The sequence below is a fragment of the Solanum lycopersicum genome, chromosome 4, assembly GCF_036512215.1.
Source record: "Solanum lycopersicum chromosome 4, SLM_r2.1".
NCBI lineage: Eukaryota > Viridiplantae > Streptophyta > Magnoliopsida > Solanales > Solanaceae > Solanum > Solanum lycopersicum.
This window is the reverse complement of record NC_090803.1, coordinates 17,216,726-17,240,223: the sequence shown is the minus strand read 5'-3', so window position 1 is coordinate 17,240,223 and position 23,498 is coordinate 17,216,726. Positions and strand designations below refer to the sequence as shown.

General features: G+C 27.5%; 1 protein-coding gene across 1 annotated transcript; it reads left to right on the top strand.

The window, feature by feature from the left end:
• Nucleotides 1–19,019: 19,019 nt before the first annotated feature.
• On the top strand, nt 19,020–19,967 carry LOC101250683 (cytosolic sulfotransferase 17-like). Its single transcript, XM_004237272.3, has one exon. The coding sequence runs from the start codon at nt 19,020–19,022 to the stop codon at nt 19,965–19,967; it is 948 nt and encodes a 315-aa protein (XP_004237320.1).
• The last annotated feature ends 3,531 nt before the right edge of the window (nt 19,968–23,498 follow it).

The window sequence follows — 23,498 nt, the reverse complement described above, 5'->3', positions numbered from 1 at the left end:
GATCGGACAACCCACTAAGATTAGCGAGCACCTGATTTATCATCTCTGGGGTAGGCTGGGGTGGCAATCCCTCATTCTGCACTTGTTCATTTTCCCCATCCTCCCCTTCTCTTATTACCTCCTCAGTCGGTGGAGGAGTCACTGCCCTAGTATCAGATGGACTAGGTGCTCTTCCTCTTCCCCTAGAGGACGTCCTCCCACGACCTCTACCACGGCCTCTTGCCGCTGCTCTTCCTCGAGCTACAGCCCCAGTGGCTGGCTCAGACGCACCCTGTCCCGCTGGTGCTGGTGTTGGTGTTGGCGTAGTCGTTGCTCTAGTTCTGACCATCTGCGAAATAGAGTGAAGATGGTCAGATACCAATTTGTATCACCTAGATACCAATTGGACCCAAGTAATAGCACGAAAGAAGAAAGAAAGAATGGAATTTTCCTAAAGTCTTATAGCCTCTCAAGGAAAAGTAAAGGTGTCCCCCTACCGTTCCTTAAGACTCTACTAGACCTGCTCTTGTGTGATGAGACCAACGAACCTAATGCTCTGATACCAAGTTTGTCACGACCCAAATCAGATCGCGACTGGCACCCACACTTACCCTCCTATGTGAGCGAACCAACCAATCTAAACCTTAACATTTTAATGTAATAACAACAGAAAGTAATGCAGAAGACTTAAACTCATTAATAAAAACCAATTCAATAACTATCAATATTCAACATCTATTATTCCCAAAACCTGGAAGTCATCACCACAAGAACATCTATGATCAAATTACTAAACTAAGAGTATTCTAAAAAGCTAAAATAACAAAAGCTAGTCTATGCCGGAACTTCAAGGCATCAAGACATGAGGAAGGAGATCCAGTCCAAGCTAGAAGCATTAGCTCACCCTGAAGATCCGGTGTGATGAAGACTGGCTAGAATTGCGGTTGAGTTTAAGACGACAGCACGTTTGCTGCACTCCACAAATAAACAAGAAGAAAACAATAAACGTAGGGGGGGTCAGTACAACCACAATTACTGAGTAGGTATCATCCGCCAACTCAAAATAGAAAGCAATATATCTCAGATAACATCATAAAATCAACCAATATTCTTAACAGGTGATAGCAACAAGTATAAGCATCATTTCTAATATTACTGATCATATCTATGAGGACTCAAGCCTCCACACCATACTCTTTCGGGAAATATGTTCTTTAGATTGAGTATATTAGCATCTTTCAAGATTCATTATCTATATTTCTCTTGTGTCGGTACGTGACACTCCGATCCCTCATTAGTCTTTATTCCTCTTGTGTCGGTACGTGACACTCCGATCCCCTACTGCTATGTGTCGGAACGTGATACTCCGATCCCCTACATCTACGTGTCGGTTCGTGACACCCGTCCCACTAATTCTATGTGTCGGTACGTGACACTCCGATCCACTACATCTACGTGTCGGTTCGTGACACCAGATCCCCTACATCTACGTGTCGGTTCGTGACACCCGATCCCCTAAATCTACGTGTCGGTTCGTGACACCCGTCCCACTAATTCTATGTGTCGGTACGTGACACTCCGATCCACTAATCTCATTCTATTAATTCATCAAGCCTTCTTTATACCAAGGCATATCATCTCATTACTTTAGTTCATCAAGCCTTCTTTTATGCCAAGGCATCATCATTAATCAAGAGATTAGGTTTTTATCAAGATTTGGGATTCAAAAGCTTCATCATGCTTGTTTCATCATAATCGTATATATATATATATATATATATATATATATATAAATCACATCATACATACACACAATTAAGCATAAAGAAGACTCTATAATACTACCTAACACATATCATTCGCTATTAAGAGTTTACTACGAATAGCATAAAACCATAACCTACCTCCACCGAAGAATTGAAATCAAGCAAGTTAATCCTCAAAGCTTGGTGCTTTCCTCTTCTCTCGATCGTTTCTCTCTCTCCCTTCTTGTTCTTTCTGTTTTCTTATTCAAACCCTCTTTCTTTTACCCTAATTAGTATATAATTAAGAATAAAAGATGGCAATAATACCCTACTAATTAACTTAAGGTTACCTCTTTTAACCCCCAAGAATTTGAGTTATTAATATAAACCCACGAACTTTTTAATTAAGGTAAGAATAGTCAAAAACGTCCCTTAAAACTTAACCAGAAATCCGACTCCAACTGGGATTGCGCAAGCTGTGATGGGCCGTCGTGCCTGCGACGGTCCGTCCTGCAGGTCATCGTAAAGTTCAGAGAATGGATTTTCACTGAAGTCTCTGTGACGGTCCGTCACGCCTGTGACGGTCCGTCCTGCCATTCTTTCACGAAGTTCAGAGAGTCGATTTTCAGTACCCAATTTCAGATTTTCTAAGTGTTTTGAAACGAGACCCTGCGACGGTCCGTCGTGGGGTCCGTCGCTTCTGCCAGTTTTTCCAGAATTGGAGTCTGTTGCTCCAAACGACTAAACAGGTCGTTACAGATAATAGGACATTGCAAAGTTAAAATGTTTTTTTAAAAAAATTGAGACAACTTTATTGAAGAGTTTATGTCTTTTTTCATTACAAAAATATATCAAAAAAATATTTATATAATTATTAATTTTACTTTATAACCCTCTATACATGTGAGAAATAACAAATCAAGGCATACAACAATGATTTTTTTTAACTTGAACGCAAAAAAATACGTTTGATAATTAAATTTTATAATTTCACTTGAAGTTAATATTCAAAATTATCAAGAATTTAAAACTCATCATTTCAAATTACTCATAAAAATTAAAAGAAATAGCTTTAATTTGTATTCATGAATTCAAATATCATTTTTCATTGTAAAAAACTAATTATTTTTTTCCAATTTTATAAAACATGAGGACTAAACTGCCTTAAATAAAATGTTTTGAGTAGGGACACTCGATCACAAATGCATGTTGACTTAAGCTAAGAAGTGAAGAAGTAATGCATAAATTAAAGAGAGACAAAAGGGAGAATTCACCATCAACTTTCTTCAACCCCTTATTAGTTTATTTTGTTAATTTTTTTGGCAAAAGTTATTTAATACTGTTTTTAGTTTCTTGAATAATGAAATCATTTCCCATGTCCAAGATTATTCATTTGTTCTTCTATTCTAATGGTGTTATGGTACGTGGGTTATCAACTTTAAATCATTACTATTTGGAGTAATAATGACTAAGATATGGTATTGACAATTAGTTGTGGCAGAGGCACAGGAGTTCAACACTATTCTATCATATCATGTATAACAATTGTTATATATCATCGTATCATATATTATGAGAAGTGAGAAAAATGTTAGGTAAAAATTAAATTACCAATTTGTCTCTATATTAAATTAATATATTATTAACTATTTAATAAATTAATACTAAACAGTAAATCATCATATGACTACATGAATAATTTATTAATATCTTTTAGGCTTAAGTCATATGTAACCACTTAAAGTTGTCTATATATTTCACTTAGATACGTCATCTTAGGATGGTTTCTATATTAGTTAAAAGAAAAACCTATTAAACATTTTTTAACAATTAACTAAAAAACAAAAATTGTATGTCATATATGCGCAATGATGTGACACAATAACTTATCAGAAAAGGACATGTGTCATTGGGCCCATAATAATAATAACGAAAATATATATATTAAAAATAAAATAAAATATTTTTTGTCCAAAAAAAACTCTCTTTTATCTTCTCTTCTTTGCCAAAACTCCCATTCCATTCTTTATCATTTTGTTCGTCGCCTAAAAACACATGGCGGCCTCCGACTTAAATCGCATACTACGATAATCGTATTCTTACGTTCTCTTCTTTATTCTAATTCAGTATTATAGTTTCCATTTTCTCAAAAAAAAATCGGATAACAATCAAGGTTTGTTGGTATTATTTCTTCTTGACTGTTGTGGGTTCTTTAGAATTTGTATTTTGTAGCGATTTCAAAGAAAATAATTTCAGATTCATATTAGTCTTTTCGAAAAAAATGAAGCTCCAAATTTGTTTTTGACTCAGATTGATTTATATTACTTTAATTAATGCTTTTCTGCTGTCATTTCAAAACTTTTGTTCAAAAAATTAACTAAAAAAATGAAGTCAAAAGCAAAGAAAAATAAAAGGATTAGAGAAAGAGAATTGCAGACTTTGCAGTGAAGAAGAAGAAGACAGGTCCATTTTATTTTTATTATTTTTTTACAACTTATCAAGTATATAAGCTGGAAAACAAAAAAAATATGATTTTAACTGTTATACGCGCTCAAGGCGAGTGGAACATACTTTTTTTTGTCATGTCAACATTTTGTGTCTAATGGAAATGATTTTTGAATAAATAAAGTGTTCAATAAGTACAAGCCCTAGTTGAGGTGTTCAAATGAAATATGGTGACAACTCTAAGTGGCCGTAGATCAGTGGCGGAGCTAGACATTTTATGAAGGGTGTGCAAAATATAAAGAAGCAACTAAAATAAAATTAGTGAGTAGGTCCACATCAAACTTGCTTAAGATAGCGATTTTATAATCGATCATAATTAACATCATAATTTATTTTCAACCAAATACAATTCGTATATCTTTTTATCTTCAGTTTGGATTGCTTGTAGTTATCAAAACACACTCCATAAACTATATAGATTGAAATAATAATTTTATCACGTACGAATTTGAATTTCTATTAAACACATATCGCACATTCAATAAAATATAACACTAAATTATCGATTTTTACGTAAATCTAAATTATTTTTATCATTGATTTTTCTACTCATTAATTTAATAAATCTTAAATTTTGTTGTGCTTTGATAAAGAATATGTGAATATCATAATCAAAAGTGTTAAGCACCTGTTAGTTCTCTTGATTTCAAATAATAAATATTTATTTTTTCTTAATATATGAAATATACTAAAGAACTACTTTGTTTTTTTCGTATATCTCAAAAATGAATGTTGTCTATTATTCGAAATTATTTAAGTTTAAAATTATACTCTTATTTAATATTAAATTAATCATTTCTTTATAATGAAACAAATTTTAATTTCTAATTAAGAAAAGGAAGTAATTAGTACAGGACCAACAAAAAAACTTTTAAAATATAAGGTGAAAAAAACAAGAATCGATCCTTCGACCTGTGAGTTAATAGAACACCTTTTACAACTGAGCCAAAGGTTGCATGATATGACAGTTTTGCATATTTAAAATATAAAATATATTTTCAATAAATTTGACCTACGTATATAATATAATTTTTCGACAAGGTTGTTCATGTGCACAACCTTAATTGGTCGTGGCTCCGCCCTTGCCTTAGATGACATAAGCCTACCTTTTACTAAATAACTTCTAATATCAAATCAACACTAACAATTAACGTAGACCAAATACACATAATTAGATGTTACAACTATTTTTTCCACTTTTCTTTCGACTTTATAATTAGTTTAAATTAGTAACTCTTTTAAATTTAAATTCCGTTAAAATTTATATATATATATGTATAAATCTTCATATTGAGAAGGTAACTAATTCTCATCAACTCACACAATTTTTTTCCTATTTCTTTTGAAATTTTCTTATATTTTTCCTATATAATTTTATATTAAATGTCTAAAACATCAATAAAAAGACTATTGCTATGTATAAGCCGAAAAGACAGATATTTTGTCAGTTTCAAGAAGAAAGTCCAAAAATCTTTTATTCAAAATTAATAAGAAGATGGAATATTTTGCCTCAACCAACGTGTTTGTCACCTTTTGGGGCCTTATTTGGTGGTAAGTGGTAACATGGTTAAAATGTAGATTTTTTATTTTTGTTTAGATTTATTTAATGTCTCTAATAATTACAAGTTCTGTTCAACAAGAAAAAATTGTTTAAGCTCCAATAGCGAATAGTATGTTTTCATTACTCTATTTTGTCGTTAAATTACTGCAGAAGTAAAGATTTTTTTAGATTTAGTTTGGATAGGCTCTTCTATTTGGTGTCTTAACACAAATATTTTTATGGTTGGTTTCCTCATAAACCTTAATGTGATTGCAGTTAAAACGTTGCGCAGAGATGCAACGCTCTTGAAAATGTATAATCTTGCATGACATGTCATTTAAATTATCATGTACTATTAAGTGATTAATTATTATTCCGCACAAGATAAAAAAAATCTACTTGACTTTATTTCATTATTTTTGATTTGTAAGGTTGTGAATAATTCCTTTCTCTTGAGTTTAAATTTTAAAAAAAAATATATCACAAATAATAATTTCACTTTCAATAGAATTTTATCCATTAATCAATTATAATTATTTGAGGATGCAAATTTAGTACGTGTGTAGAATACTTGAAGGTTGTATTTTTTGAATATTTTTTTTGGTTCTTTATGTTTTTATAATATTTTTGTCTAGGAAATACATGACTTTTTATTTTTGTTTTCAATATATTCTTAAAATTACTTTCTTATATTTTTCACTTTTTCATCTACTAGTGAAAAATGAAATGAAAAATGTATCAATAATATCTTTTTTGGTTCCAATATGTCAACACAACCATATCGAACCATAGAATGAGGTATTTATCTTTTGCTCTTCATATTTTTACATGAATTCACAGCTTTTGATATACACGATTTCTCTTTCTGTAGATTTGACATAAAAAGTTTGTTCATTGCACTTTTGTATTTTATCATCATATAGTTTTGATGACATATTTTATTATTAGTTATCTTTCTTATTTGGTTAATATATTACTTTCTTTATCATTTGTCATTTTGTATGATATGATGAAATTTATATTTTATTATTTTTCACATTAATTGAGTTGATGTTACAAATGTTTTAATATATGAGATAGACTTATATAATTTTTTTTACAGTAATAAAGGTAAAATGTGCAATGCACGTTCCTTGAAGTTGTCTATAGTAAAAGCATAGTCTAACTTGAATGTTAAATTACTATAAATCCTAACTTAGGTTTTGACTTTTTTAGTGAATTATGACTTTTCTAATAAGTTGCTAATACAAAAATAGGCTAGATTTCAGTTTTAGTGAAGAAATTGAGAATATTGTTTGTTGATATCTCAACTGGTCAAATTAAAAATAAAGTGTATCCTTTCAATGAATGATCGAAAGACCACTTTAAGTAATGAATATTCTTCAGATTTTAGTTAGACTGGAATCTTGGGTTCCTAATTGGTGGAATACTGGGCAATCCCAAATTGCCTTCAACAATATTCAAGAAAAGAGTCTTCTAGAAAAATTCAAAGATTTAGTTTGAGGGTTATCAAACGATACATAGTGTGATACATTTAAAACAAAGTATTGTTGTAAGAATAGATACCTTGAATACAGGTAAACATCTCAACGAATTCTCTATCATCTCTGTTTTTTTTTTTTTTGTTTTATTAATTGATCTATGTTATAGCGTTATAGGATGATAAAATTCTTAGAATTCCTATATTTTTTCATTGGTAAGTTCTTCAAGATCTGGTGCATTCGAACCCATGATTATGGACTCGAATCCGTTAGTACAAAACATTTTCTTTTCCAAGTGGAATTCCCTAGTATATGAAAGAGTGAAAAAGTGCTTTCATCGTTGTGGAATTTGAATCCTTCGTATCTTAATGCACGTATTTAATTTATTTAGAGCTATTGGAGCAGGATCCACTTTTTGGGGAATATGAGTCGAAACAATAACAAGAATATTTCTAGTAGAATTTTTTCAAAGGGTAGTGATTATTCCCTAAGTTGTGACTTTTTCGAAGAGTTGTGCCTTTCCAAAGAGTTGTGACTATTGAAAGGGTTGTGTGTCACGACCCAAAATGGATCGTGAATGGCACCCACACTTACCTCCTTAGGTGGGAGAACCAGCACATCTAAACCCCAACATATACCAATAGTTCAACTATAAATAATATAAATAATGCGGAAGCTCCAAAAGATACTAAGCAACCAATTTAAATAAGTTTCTAAAGTTTAATACTTATCATTCCAAAATCTGATAGTCATCACATCAAGGACATCTAATCTCCAATACTAAGTCTAAGAATATCGAATACACTAAAATGAAGAATAAAATGGTATGTGTCCGAAAGTATAGGACATCATGTCGTGACCGAGAGAATCCAACACGAGCTTGAATGGATAGGTCACCCTGTAACTTGATATGCGGAAGGTTGGCTAGAGTTGAGGGAAATCAGAAGTCATAGGTACACTCGCTGCATTTCATAAAAGGAAAACAAAGAAGAAAACAAGTAGGATTCAGTACGAGGCAACATGTACTGAGTAAGTATCATCGGTCAACCCAAAATAGTAACTAATATACAAAGAAAAATAGTATGAACTCAACTATAGCACTTAACATGTGATAAGCAACAAACAACTTGAACAAGTGTCAATAACAATAAAGTAAGCACGTATTAAGTCAACGGTATCAAGATCACACATGAGGACTCATGCCTCCAAACAAACCATTTTGGGAGTTGAGTTCTTTGATATTGAATATCTTCCATTAATTCAACATATTTTTTCTTTAATATTATCGTGTCGGAACATGACACTCCGATCCAAGAATACCGTATCGGAACGTGACACTCCGATCCAAGAATACCGTGTCGGAACGTGACACTGAACGTGACACTCCGATCCAAAAATACCATGTCGAAACGTGACACTCCGATCCAAGAATACCGTGTTGAAACGTGACACTCCGATCCAATTAAACTATTAATTTATCCTTTATTATCACCGCTTTCAATTCATTGTTATATTATTTTCATCAAGCCTTCTTTATTCAAGGCATCACTTCGATATATAGGATTAGATAATATAAATTCTACGGTTTCAGGATTTCAGACCAATCACAAACCACACAACCAAATCACACAATCACACAGTCAAGTAGATAGAGAACTTCACAATATCATCCAAGGCATATCAATCACTATTAAGAGTTTACTATCAAATAGCATAAACCATAACCTACCTCCACCGAAGAATCGAAGTCAAGCAACTACTCCTCCAATGTCTTTCCTTTCCTTATTGCCTCTGAACCCTTCCAATCTATCAAATATATATATATATATAAGGTGTAAGTTCACAAGGCCATAAACACTCCGATTTTCTGTGTCTGGCCTATACCCATCAATTCAGCTAATTCTATAATCAATCTCTTAAAGTTTAAGCTTAATGGTAAGTCTTAATTCCTCCCATTATCATAACTTTAGTGGAATTTAAATAACTCGATACACCTAATATTTAATTACCTCACTCAATATTTTAAAACTTGGCTCATAACAAGATAACTATGGAAAGAATTGGAATTTAAGGTTACGTCTATGTCCAGTAACCTCTACCATGGAAAATCAAAACAACATATTACATAATTTATAACACCCATATGCAAAAATTCCCAATTTTATCATAGAAATATCAAAGTTTATTACCCCACCTTACTCTCTTATTGGTTATATATTTGGCCTCAATTTTATAATCAATAATTACATAAGAATTTAAAACCTTCCTACTGTTAATTGTTTGTTATTCTTCAATAGAGCATTAGGCCATCATCACATGCAATTCAAAACAAAGGCATTTGCCATTCAATATAACAACTTGAATGGAAAAGAACGTGATAATATATAACATACGAAATTTATTTTAAAATAGTAAACATATGACGGTAACAATTTAATCCTCCATGAACTAATTAAATTTTCTATATATAACTTTCACTTGCCACTCATCCACCAACTTTAAGACAATTCTACCAAACATTACACTAAGACATATATTAAAATGTACGCCCGATCCCTCTTCACAACAACATAGTACTAATTTATATATATATATATATATATATATATATATATATATATATATATATATATATATATATATATATATATATATATATATATATATATATATAAACACCTTTTCCTTCCAATTAAGAACATAACAATAGTAATAATAATAATACTCACAAGCAGTTTCTTTACAATCCAATACGACTCCACTAATTTTTCTAGCGTTTATTGAATATCCCTCTTTTCCAATTCAAATATTATACTAAAAATAATTAACACAATCATGCTAATACATTCAAAATCCAACTCTAAATTTTATTACCTAATGGAACAACCGCTTCATGACTGCTGCAGATATGGTTTCTCTTGGCTAAACCCTTATTTCCCCTCTACAGAATATTTCCTCCTAAATATTATATAACTATTATAAGAGTGGTGAAAGTGACCCCACTATTAATTATAATATTATTTCTTAAGCATTAACTAAATAAATTAGTAAAACTATCCCACTATTTTCATAATTATAATTATGAATAGTCCAAAACACTCACTTAAATCTATCAGAAAGTATTTTCTAACATAAAAATTTCTAGTGCTCAAACCGACTACACGAGTTGTTACATTGTGCCTTCTCGGAAAGATAATCTTAAAATAAGTTGTGACTTTTTCAAAGGATCGTGACTTATCAAAAGGTCATGTCTATTCCGATAAGTCACCAAAAATACTTGTTCATACCACCCTTTGCTTACTATAAATAAAGGGGATTCCTCTCATTTTTTTCGAACAACAATTTTTTTATCTTCTAATCCTCTTCTTCTTGCATTTTAAAAGATTTTGTGTGATTTGTTGTCATTGAGTGAGTTCGAATAATGTTGTAAGTGATTCATTTGATCTTAGTATATGCTGATTTCTGTCGAGTTGTGAGTGAAAAAAAAAGATTATTTTTGGTCAAAACAAATAATATACATTTTTGTAAACGTATTACTTGTGGCATTAGTTGTATGACAGTCTTGAGCTTCCTATTCAGCAATAATTTTATCTTATCAAAATTAAATGAGTTGCTAGTACTGGACCCTTTGTAACTTGCTAAGTACATGGTTGTGGTATTAACTCCCCTTTGATGATATGCTTCAATGTTCTATCAACAATAGAAGAATTAACCAAAAAGAGGAGTCATTTTATCTTGAGGATTAGAGGAAACTTACATGTCCTTCCCTTCACTCAATATTTCTTTGGTGTCGTGTCTCAACGATGCATTTTGTACCTTCACTTTTTTGTTCTTTTTTAACACTTTGTGAATGAACACACCGTCATTATTTTTCAAAATGTAGTTGTTTTCACCTCCCATTTTGATAGTTATCTTTGATGTTGAGTGAACTGCTTTTATTTTTGTCCCTATGAATTATTGACTGACGAACTTCTCAATTTGCTATATCGAAAGCCCATCAATTTGCATAAATGATGCAATAGTATGCAATGTTCTAATATGTGAAGTTAACATGATTTAGTCTAAATTCATTTGTTTTTTGTAACAATTTCTCTTGGGATGTAACTATATGCTTCTGAACATGTTTTTCCAAAATTAATAAACTTCTCAACAATTAGATAATTGTCACAATTACTTTTTAATGCTCAAGAAAAAATAATGACTTTATTTATCAATATTACTTATGAGATTTAGAATTCTTGAAAGTTTGCTTTAAAATAGTTATTACTATACAAACATTGTCCTTTTGTTTTACTTATTTACTGTCTCTTACTAGGGAAAAGGGTCTGCTATGCCCCACAACGTTGTCATTTGTAGCTTATATACCCCTAGTTATGAAAGTGACTTATATATACCCTTACCGTTATACAAACGACTAACATATACCCCTGTCATTACAAAATGAGCTCACATATACCCTTCATTTAACGAAAATGTTAGTTTTAAATTTATATTTTTTACTTTGAATTTTTTTTTAAAAAAAAAATTGGTGTATATATGATTCTTCTATCAAAGTTTAAGGTATATTTTGATTTTTATCATGCATAAATTATTTTTTGACTTCTTTTATTATAATTATTTTAGTTTCTTTTTCTTATTTTTTTCTTTCATTCCTTAGTATAAAGAAAAAACCATTTAAAACATCTTATTGCCTATATTGCAATTTAATTTTTGTATTCGAAGAAAGATATTTGGTCATCTACAATAAGTTTTACAAGAATATTAGTGAAATATAAATAAATTTGATTATAAAAATAATAATTCTAAATTAGTCATTAAAACAAAAAAAAGTCACAAAAATATGTTTGACCACGATTAACTTTACTCGTATAGGATTATATATTTTAGAAAAATTATAAAAAATTAGATTAAAATTATTATTTTTATTTCCGTTAGAGGAAAAGGGTATATGTGAGTCATTTGTTTATAAGTAAGGGTATATATGAGTCACTTTCATATCCAGGGGTATATAACCTCTAAATGACAAAGTTGGTATATCAGACCCTTTTCCCTTCTTAATATTACATTATTTAGAGGATTTATATATACATATATACATATATATATATATATATATATATATATATATATATACACACACACACACATTTGTAAGTCATTTTATTTGAATTAGTGTATTATATATGTCACAAATGTATTATCAGCTTAACAAGATATTTTAACTTCAAATATATATTATTTTAAATTGTTTCGACATTTTTTTATTATTTAAAAATACTCGCAACAAATGTGAATGTGAATATATAAAAATAATTTAAAAATTATCATTTACCAATTAAATTTTATTTTCAATAATATAAGATAAACATTTTTATTTTGTCCTTACACTAAATTTAAATCTAATACCCTTATAAAATTATAGTGACATTAATTAAATGTCCTATTTATTTATCTTAGTATAAAATTTATTAAAAATACAACTATTCCACATTAATCTTTAGTTTTAATATTAGAAAGTTTGTTAATTATTACTAATTATTGCAAGTGTTATTCACACTCTTTAACATTCTTTAGTTATAAGATTATGAATTCTCATAGTTATTACATTAACTTTTTATCTTTCATCTGTTCTTATATTAATTTTTGACCAATAATTTTCATATTATTATACTACTCTTGAGTCCTATGAAAAATTTCCATAATTTGCTCCTATGGAACTTAACATAATTTCCATAATTTGTAGGAACTAAACTTACATCATAATAATTTTTCATAATTCATAGGAATTAAATTGATAACTCCATATTTTGAAATCTATATATACCCACATTGCCCTAGTCATGTAAGTAAGAACAAACAGAAAAAATGAGTTTGAAAAGACCTTCCTTGAGATAACATTACCTATAAATATTTTGTTCTTTACTTTATCACTTTGTAACATAAAGACTGTTGTAGAGTCAGCACCCTTCCAGATGTCCTTTGCAGAAAGACCTTTGCAAGACATTCAATTTATTATATAACTAATGAACTTAGCCGCGTTTCGCGAAGTGATAATTTTTGAAATAGTGATCACTTATTAAAATTCAAATATTAATCTAATCGATTGTTAATATTTGCTTTCCACTAAATTGTATCATTTGATAGTGTGATATAATTTGAAGAAAGATTGATCCCATATATCACATTATGCCATCAAATCGGATAAAAATATATTTACTCTACTTGAGCATGTAAAAGTAAACAATAATACTTAATTTTTTTCACAGCATCTCTTTAATGGGTTTTACTATATAATTTTTATTTTCATTTTTTTCTATATTTTAAAATTGTTTTTATCTCTTTTTTTATTGACCTTTTTTTATCCGTCGCCCTTTTACCTTTTTGATCATGAAACATTATTTTCTTGAGAGTTAAATTCTGGGGAAAAAATGATGTTGGCAGTAAAACATTTTATCTTTTAGTAAATTCACATTATAGCTGAATTTTAAAATTTTAAAACTCAATAAAAATATGTTTCACCTTTTCACTTTAAATTATTTATAATAATTCAGAAAATAACTTTTATTTGTGCTCACAAAAAAAATTTAAATGATTAATTACTTTGAAATAATTATTCTTTACAAAATTCACAATTTTCACACTAAACAACACATTAATCCTTGTCTTTTCTTTACCTTCAGTTTTCACATCCTTCTTTTTACCGTTACTTCTCTTTTCCTTTTCAAAATAAATAAAAATTTTCACAAAATAATAAATTTTATTGATTGTAACATTATAAAATTAATAATTTTATCATATGGCTATTTTGTGGGTGTATGTTCATGTATTATTCTGTAAATGAGTATTACTGTACCTTATCCTTTATATAATTTTTTTTTAAAATATTATATGACAAATGTTTGTAGCTTTAAAAGAGAAAAATGTTAATACCTGAAATTAATTTATACTTCACTAATAAAGTGAATATTTGGTAAGACTTAATTAGTAGCGCCCGAAGAGAAATCGGTAAAAGATATAATAATTAATAATATATGACAGATAATTAACTAAAATTTGAATGATTTTCAGTAGTGTATTTTTCTTCTTTGCATGTATTGTAAAATAAAACTTTGTCATCTCTAATTTCTTACCTCTCAAGAAAAGTTTTGAATCCTTTTACATGTGGTAGTTGTCAATACTTCAATAATTTTAAAGTTTTTGATAATTAACAAGTTTTTGATAATCAACAAAGAACCTTCAATTAACTGAATTTGAACCTGCAAACTTAATTTCTTTTGACCATATGATTCCTCAAATTATAATCAAGAGTAATTTAAGAATTTAAAATTTTTAAAAAGAATATGTGTAGAAAAGACTAATATTCATGGAACAAGATTCTTTTTCGCCAACAAAAAATTTATTCAAATTGATTAGTTCGTCATGTTCTTGAAAGTAATCACATTCCACATTTTGTAAATCCTAACCATTTATCATCAAATTGTCTCTATATGTAATCTAACTCCAAAAAAATATGGCATGCTAACAATCCAACTGAAAGTAAGATATATAGATGAAGAAAGCTACATTAGGAAAGGATACACATCTGATCCATGTACAACACAAAGTAATAGACTAAGAAAAGACAAAAAACTAAATTAATATGTATTTACTCATATATTAATATACACATCTATAGCCATTATAAGTCCTTTTATTTCATAGATTATATATTTAAAATTGAAAAATGAAATGAAAATTAAAAATAAAGATAAATTATAATGGCAGTGTTACAAGAAAGTATGACATCAATTCGTCTATGTTTCGCTTTATTTTGTATATGTAGATTTTAACAGGTCTACACATTAGTATTATAAAAATATGTAATAAAATATTTTTTAGTCAATAAAAATTATAGCCAGATTAATCAATTCATAACTTTTCTTGAAATATATTGCATTTCACGTTCTTTGAATTTATTCCTTATCATCAAATCATCCATATCGGTAATGATCAACACTGGAAAAAGAAGATGAATATGTCAGATTAACAATCTAATTAGGAGCAAATGACTAAGCAAGCTACAATATAAAAAGGAAAAAAATTTCTTATCATCAAACTATCTATATCAGATCAATACTGTAAAAAAATATGCTAGATTAATAGTCTAATCAAAAGCAAAATAGAATAAGCGAGTTACAACATAAAAAGAAAAAAGAAATCACAATCTATATAATATATTTTTTAGTCAATAAGAATTATACCAAGATTATTCAATTCGCAACTTTTCTTGAAATACATTACATTTCACGTTTTACAAATTTTATTTCGTAACATCAAATCATCCATATGGGTAATGATCAACACTGAAAAAGAAGAAGAACATGTCAGATTAACAATCTAATTAGGAGAAAAATGAGTAAGCAAGCTACAACATAAAAAGGAAAAAAATACTTATCATCAAATCATTTATATTAGATCAATACAGTAAAAAAAAGAATATACTAGATTAACAATCTAAATAAAAGCAAAATAGAGTAAACAAGTTACAATATAAAAAGAAAAAATAAGTCTCTGTTTATATATATAGCACAAAAACATAGAGTATGAGAAAACACAAAATTAATGAACGTATAATAACTCTAAAATTAATAAATATTAAAAGCCATCATATGTACAGATAAAAAATAAGTAAAAGTTGTTTGAAAAACCGAAAGGGTACATACGTTCCTTTTAAAGAACGTTACTATTAATTTAATTATAATATATATAATCAAATTAACATTTCTTATTTGGTCAACTTTGATTTATATATATATATATATATATATATATATATTAAAACAAGAAAAAAGTTTTGAAAAGAGAAACCACAAATGCACTAATATTATTACTAATATAAACATTAAAATAACTTTGAGTCTTAATTCAAAAATAAAACATTATTTTAAGTTTTCTCTCCATCTTGGATCTACCAAACTTTTACTTCTCAAATTATTATGAATATTTGAGGTATTGGAGTCCCTCATTCTTTAGCGATAAGCAAGATGTATGTTTGCGTTCAACTAATAAAAAGATTAAATGGCTGAAATCTAAATAGAAAGATTCTCCGCATATGCATCCCCCCCACCCCACCCCTTCCAAAACAAAAAACTATTCGCTCGATTCACTTTTATTTGTTCATTTTTTAAAAATTAAAATTTTATTTTTATATTTACTTAAACATTAACTACTCATTTTCGTGTGATTTTTCAGAGATTTAATTTTCTTTTGTTTCAAAAAGAAAATTTTTGTTTCACTTGACACACAGTTATAGAAAAGAAAGAAAATTTATGAATCTTGTAGTCACGAATTAAAGTTATGTCAAACTTACAATTGTATGTTAAGTTAATGATCTTAAAACATGTCACGTGAAAAATTAAAATTAAAATATTATTAAAAAATAGAAGTCATTCTTTTCTAAATAGACAAAAAAGGAGCAAACATAATTCTTTTTTAAACAAATAGAGTATTAAGTAAAAATTAATATAAATATAACAATAAAATACTTCATTTAAAGATTTACAAATTCCAAATTGCCGCAGTAATACACTAGGGAAAAGTTCTGTTTTTTGTTTGGTCATTTCGTATCTTGTTTTTTTTTCAATATTTATTGCTGAATCAATGCCGAGTCACAAGGTCTAATGACCTACTTTAAAGAATGCCCCCATGTGGGAGATTTTCGAAGTTTGTCAGATCTGACTTTTATGACAACTTAGACCAAAATATTGAATTACATCAAATATGTAAACACATATTATATTTTCTTGCGTTTTAATTTTGATTGTTCACTTTGAAATTTAGATATATTACTTTATTTAAAAATCTAGTTTTTTTTTCAACTAAAAGAAGGTTTGGTTTGATTGAATATTTGTAGTTCTAAATTAAAATAATGTTATATTTATTTAATATTTTTTAATTTCGTGATCATAAAAATATCAGATAAAAATTTAAAATTAAAAGGTTTTCAAAAAAGAAAAGTGGTCATTTTTAAAAAAAAATAAAAAGGAAAATATGTTATTCTTTTAACACCGACGAGTAATTTATATGAGTGTTTTATCACAATACTCATATAAATTAATGTGTGATTTTAGATTTTAAGAAATGGTTTAGGAATTAATCCATGTGTCTATCTTTACTTGTCCACTATACTAAAAATAGTTGTCCAACAATATGTGTTTCAATTTAAAAATCAAGAGACAGTTTACATTTTTGTGTTTGTTTTACTTTGCCTATAAATATTATTCAACATCTAATAAATTTCTTAAAACACAAAATTTAGGAAAAAATTGTTAGTCATAATTTGATCGTAATGATAAAATGACTTGTTCACACTATAACTTAGTTTTTTTTTGACATTTTTTCCATTTAACTAAAATATTGAATATAATAGATAATGATAAATGACCAGAAAATTTTGTTAGAATTTTAAAAAACATACAATATCTTTTTTATTTAAAATAAACTGATCTTTTTCCCCCCATTTTTTAGTTAAAATATATTAAAGTTAAAAGGGTAAAAGCATACAACATACATATTTGAAAAATTACTACTACTACTACTATTATTCTCTCGATTAATACATTTATTAAAAACTAATTAAGAATTATTGAAATTAACAAATTTTATTGTATTTATTATGTAAATAAAGTTAAATAATATATTTAAATAGTTTTTTTAAAAAAGACATTATGTAAGATAACTCAATAATAATAGATAAAAGTCAAAATACTTTTGAATAGATACACACCTATACTAGCGAAATATTAAAATTCATATGGTTCAGAAGTGTTGATATCAACGACAACGCAACATAGTTACACATTTATATTGTAATTTTCCGTATTTATTAATTATTATGTTTTAAAAAATTAAACTACATATTTAAATATTATGTTTTTAAAAATTTAACTACGTATTAAAAACTACATATATAAGAATTAAACTAATTTAAATATTATGTTTGAAAAACATTAAACTACCTATTTCAATCTATGTCGATGTCTATCGATATTAAAATAATTTAAGTTTTGATTGTCGCTATTGAAATACTTTTCAAATTTTATTTTTAAAAATATTTTATGTATATTATTAACATGAATTTGATCATCTCTTTCGATAGAAAATTCTATATTAAATGAAATAATTTTCAAAAATGTATATACTAATTATGTTATACTTTATTTACATACATCAAACATACTGTAATTTTGATACAGTAACCTACATAAAGTATATCTATTTTAAAGTAGTATAATTGACAAGTAGCTAGGTATGGGTGATCTTTATATAAATATAAATATATTTATAAACATCATCTTAATTAATATTATTGGAGAAACTGATTTTCTTATTCATGATTAAAATTAATGAAATAATTTAACCAATTTTTATATATGTTAATTCTTGTTTGGAATGATTATAATATAAAAGTAGTGCGTTATTCATGATATCATTTATACTAAAGGGTAATATATTAATACTTTATTATTATTTATTTCTTAAAGTGTGTGTCATGTTAATAGTGGGATCAATTAGAATAATAATTAATTAATTATGAGGATATATATATATATATATATATATATATATATATATATATATATATATATATATATATATATATATATATATATATATATATATATATATATATATATATAAAAGCTTTGTGAGAGTGAGTCCTAATCTTTATTCATTACATATAGCTAGTTCTCTCATTACATATAGCTAGTTCTCTTAGTATAACATTTGATGGTGAACATCTTGGAAGTTGTCACTGATGAGTCCTTACGAAAGGAAAATTGGTGGGGAAAAAACTATGTGTGTCAAATAAATAATTTCTGGTTTCTTCCTAAATTTGTCCCAAGCACTATTCGAGTTCTTAATGAATTCAAGCCACTTCCTAATGATGTAATTTTAGCCTCCTTTCCAAAAACTGGTACAACATGGCTTAAATCTCTAGTCTTTTCCATCATAAATCGATCTTCAAAAGAGTCGTCATTATTAGTGAAGCACAATGCTCATGACCTTGTTCCAACGCTTGAGGTGCAAGTCTTTGGAACAACTCGACAGTACTTAGATAATGAATCGCATCATTCAAGTACAAGGCTATATTCAACTCATATTCCTTACCAGCTTCTTCGTAAAACTTTCGATTCATCTAACTGTCGAGTTGTTTATATAACTAGAAATCCAAAGGATACATTGGTATCAATGTGGCATTTCACAAATAAATGGAAGGCTGTAGATCAAGATGGACCATGGCATATCGAAGAAGCTATAGAGAAATTTTGTTCAGGAGTATTTCCTGGTGGACCTTATTATGATCATGTTATGGGATTCAAAAATGCAAGCTTGGAGAAACCTAAGAATATATTTTTGATAACTTATGAGGAGCTAATAAAAGACACGAAAATTCATGTGAAGCGATTGGCGGAGTTTCTAGGGTTTCCGTTTATGAATCATGAGGAGGAGGAAGTAGATGAGATAGTAAAGAATTGTAGCTTTGATATTCTTAGTAGTTATGCAGTGAACAAATCTGAGGATTTTCCTAGTTGGTTTCAAGTTCCCTACAATTCTTTCTTTAGACAAGGTGTTGTTGGGGATTATAAAAATTATCTTGATGCTAAGACAATTGAACGTATTGATGCATTAACAAGAGACAAGTTTCATGGAGCTGATTTTATGTATGGCATTTAGTATTTTGTAATAGGGCCGATTGTATTAGTTCTTCTCAGTAGCCTCTTTTATTTTTTCTTTATTAATAATAATAATATTTCTTTGCGATAACTGGTAAAGTTGATGACGCGTGATCAGGAGGTCATAACATGTTCAAGCATTATAAATAAACTCTAACAAAAATGCAAGGCGTATAGGTCCTTGTGGACGAGCCCCCCCCCCCCCCCATCCTATTTAAGTGCACCTGACTGTTTTTTTAGTTTCATTAAAAGATTAATTGACAACACTAACTATTGCGGTATTATTTAATTTTATCGAATGTTTTGTACCACGTTATCTATACCAAAATGAATTTTGTCTCTCATACTTTTGGGCTAAGATTAAGATTAAGAGAGATCCATTTCATTTAAAATTAAATAATGTTATTTTTTACTATTAATTGATTTGACATGTGCCATAAAAACGTAAAACACCAGATTATTGTCAAAATATTAAACTTGATTGTCTTGGTTTTTGAGATATTGTACGTGTATTGAGTGTAAATTTGTTCATTTACTTTTGAAGAAAGCAATGTCATGTGATATTATACATGATATACTCCGGAAGATTAGACTAAATTAATGAAGATAGATATATGCTAGCCATTTTGAGAACTTATGAGTGTTAATTAAGTTGTATTACCATCCAAATAGCTTTAACATTTGTGTATATGGGAGACAACCAAATGTAGAAAAAGATTTTTAACACTAATGGAACTCCATACCACATTTCTCTTCTCAATAAAAATTACAACTTTAAAAAATGAAGGAAGGCTTTGTTTGCTTGGTGTAATGAACTCAAACTTAATGTAGCAGTAACTAAATTCTCAACTAAATTAACATTACAGTTCAATTACAAATATGTTAGAAAAAAATTTCTTATCATCAAACTATCTATATCAGATCAATACTGTAAAACAAAATATGCTAGATTAATAGTCTAATCAAAAGCAAAATAGAGTAAGCGAGTTACAACATAAAAAGAAAAAAGAAATCCCAATCTAAATAAGATATTTTTAGTCAATAAGAATTATACCCAGATTATTCAATTTGCAACTTTTCTTGAAATACATTACATTTCACGTTTTACAAATTTTATTTCGTATCATCAAATCATCCATATGAGTAATGATCAACACTTAAAAAGAAGAAGAATGTGTTAGATTAACAATCTAATTAGGAGAAAAATGAGTAAGCAAGCTATAACATAAAAAGGAAAAAAATACTTATCATCAAACCATCTATATTAGATCAATACCGTAAAAAAAAATATATGATAGATTAACATTCTAATTAAAAGCAAAATAGAGTAAGCAAGTTACAATATAAAAAGAAAAAAGAAATCTCAATTTATATTTATGCACAAAAACATAGAGTATGGAAAGACACAAAATTATTAACATATAATAACTCAAAAATTAATAAATATTAAAAGCCATCATATGTACAAATAAAAAATACGTAACAGTTGTTTGAAAAACCAAAAGGGTACATGCATTCCTTTTAAAGAACGTTACTATTAATTTAATTATAATATATATAATCAAATTAACATATCTTATTTGGTCAACCTTTGATTTATATATATATATATATATATATATATATATATATATATATTTATTTATTTATTTATTTATTTATTATTATTTTTTTTTAAAAAAAATCCTGGCTTCGCATGTGTTCAATGATAGTTATTATTTCTTATAAATATATTAAAAAAACGATTGAACACAATATATATATATATATATATATATATATATATATATATATATATATATATATATATATATATATATATATATATATATATATATATATATATATATATATATATATATATATTAAAACAAGAAAAAAGTTTGGAAGAGAACGAGGTTGTTGCACTAATATTATTACTAATATAAACATTAAAAATAACTTTGAGTCTTAGTTAAAAAATAAAACACTATTTTTTAAAACTTTTTCTCCATCTTGGATCTACCAAACTTTCACTTAAATTATTATGAATATTTGGGGTATTGGAGTCCCTCCATTATTTAGCGATAAGCAAGATGTACGTTTGCGTTCAACCAATAAAAAAATTAAATGGCTGAAATCCAAATAGAAAGATTTTCCGCATATGCATCCCTCCCACCCCCCTCCAAAACAAAAAATTATTCCCTCGATTCACTTTTATTTGTTCATTTTTTTTAAAAATTAAAATTTTATTTTTATATTTACTTAAATATTAACTACTCATTTTCGTATGATTTTTCAGAGATTTAATATTTCTTTTGTTTCAAAAAGAAAAATTTTGTTTCACTTGACACACAGTTACAGAAAGGAAAGAAAATTTATGAATCTTGTAGTCACGAATTAAAGTTATATCAAACTTACAATTGTACGTTAATTTTATGATCTTAAAACATGTCACGTGAAAAATTAAAATTAAAATATTTGAAAAAGCAGGATTCATTCTATTCTAAATAGACAAAAAAAGGAGCGAACATAATTCTTTTTTAAATAAATAGAGTATTAAGTAAAAATTAATATAAATATAACAGTAAAATACTTCATTTAAAGATTTGCAAAGTCCAAAGTGCCGCGGTAATACACTAGGGAAAAGTTTCGTTTTTGGTTTGGTCGTTTCGTATCTTGTTTTCTTTTCAATATTTATTGCTGAATCATTGCCGAGTCACAAGGTCTACTGACCTACTTAAAAGAATGCCCCCATATAGGAGATTTTCGAAGTTTGCCAGATCTGACTTTTATGACAAGTTAGTCCAAAATATTGAATTACATCAAATATGTAAATACATATTATATTTTCTTGCTTTTTAATTTTAATTGTTCACTTTGAAATTTACATATATTACTTTTTTGAAAAAATCTAGTTTTTTTTTTAACTAAAAGAAGGTTTCGTTTGATTGAATATTTGTAGTTCGAAATTAAAGTAATGTTAAACTTATTTAATATTTTTTAATTACGTGATCATAAAAATATCAAATAAAAAATTAAAATTAAAGTATTTTCAAAAAAGAAAAGTGGTCATTTTTTAAAAAAAAAATTAAAAAAGGAAAATATGTTATTCTTTTTTAACCGACGAGTAATTTATATGAGTGTTTTATCACAATACTCATATAAATTAATGTGTGATTTTATATTTTAAGAAATGGTTTAGGAATTAATCCATGTGGCTATCTTTACTTGTCCACTATACTAAAAATAGTTGTCCAACAATATGTGTTTCAATTTGAAAATCAAGAGATAGTTTACATTTTTGTGTTTGTTTTACTTTGCCTATAAATATTATTCAACATCTAATAAATTTCTTAAAACACAAAATTTAGAAGAAATTATTGCCATAATTTGATTGTAATGATAAAATGACTTGTTCACACAATAACTAAGTTAGTTTTTTTTTTTTTTTTTTGACATTTTTACCATTTAACTAAAATATTGAATATAATAGATAATGATAAATGACCAGAAAATTTTGTTAGAATTTTAAAAAACATACAATATCTTT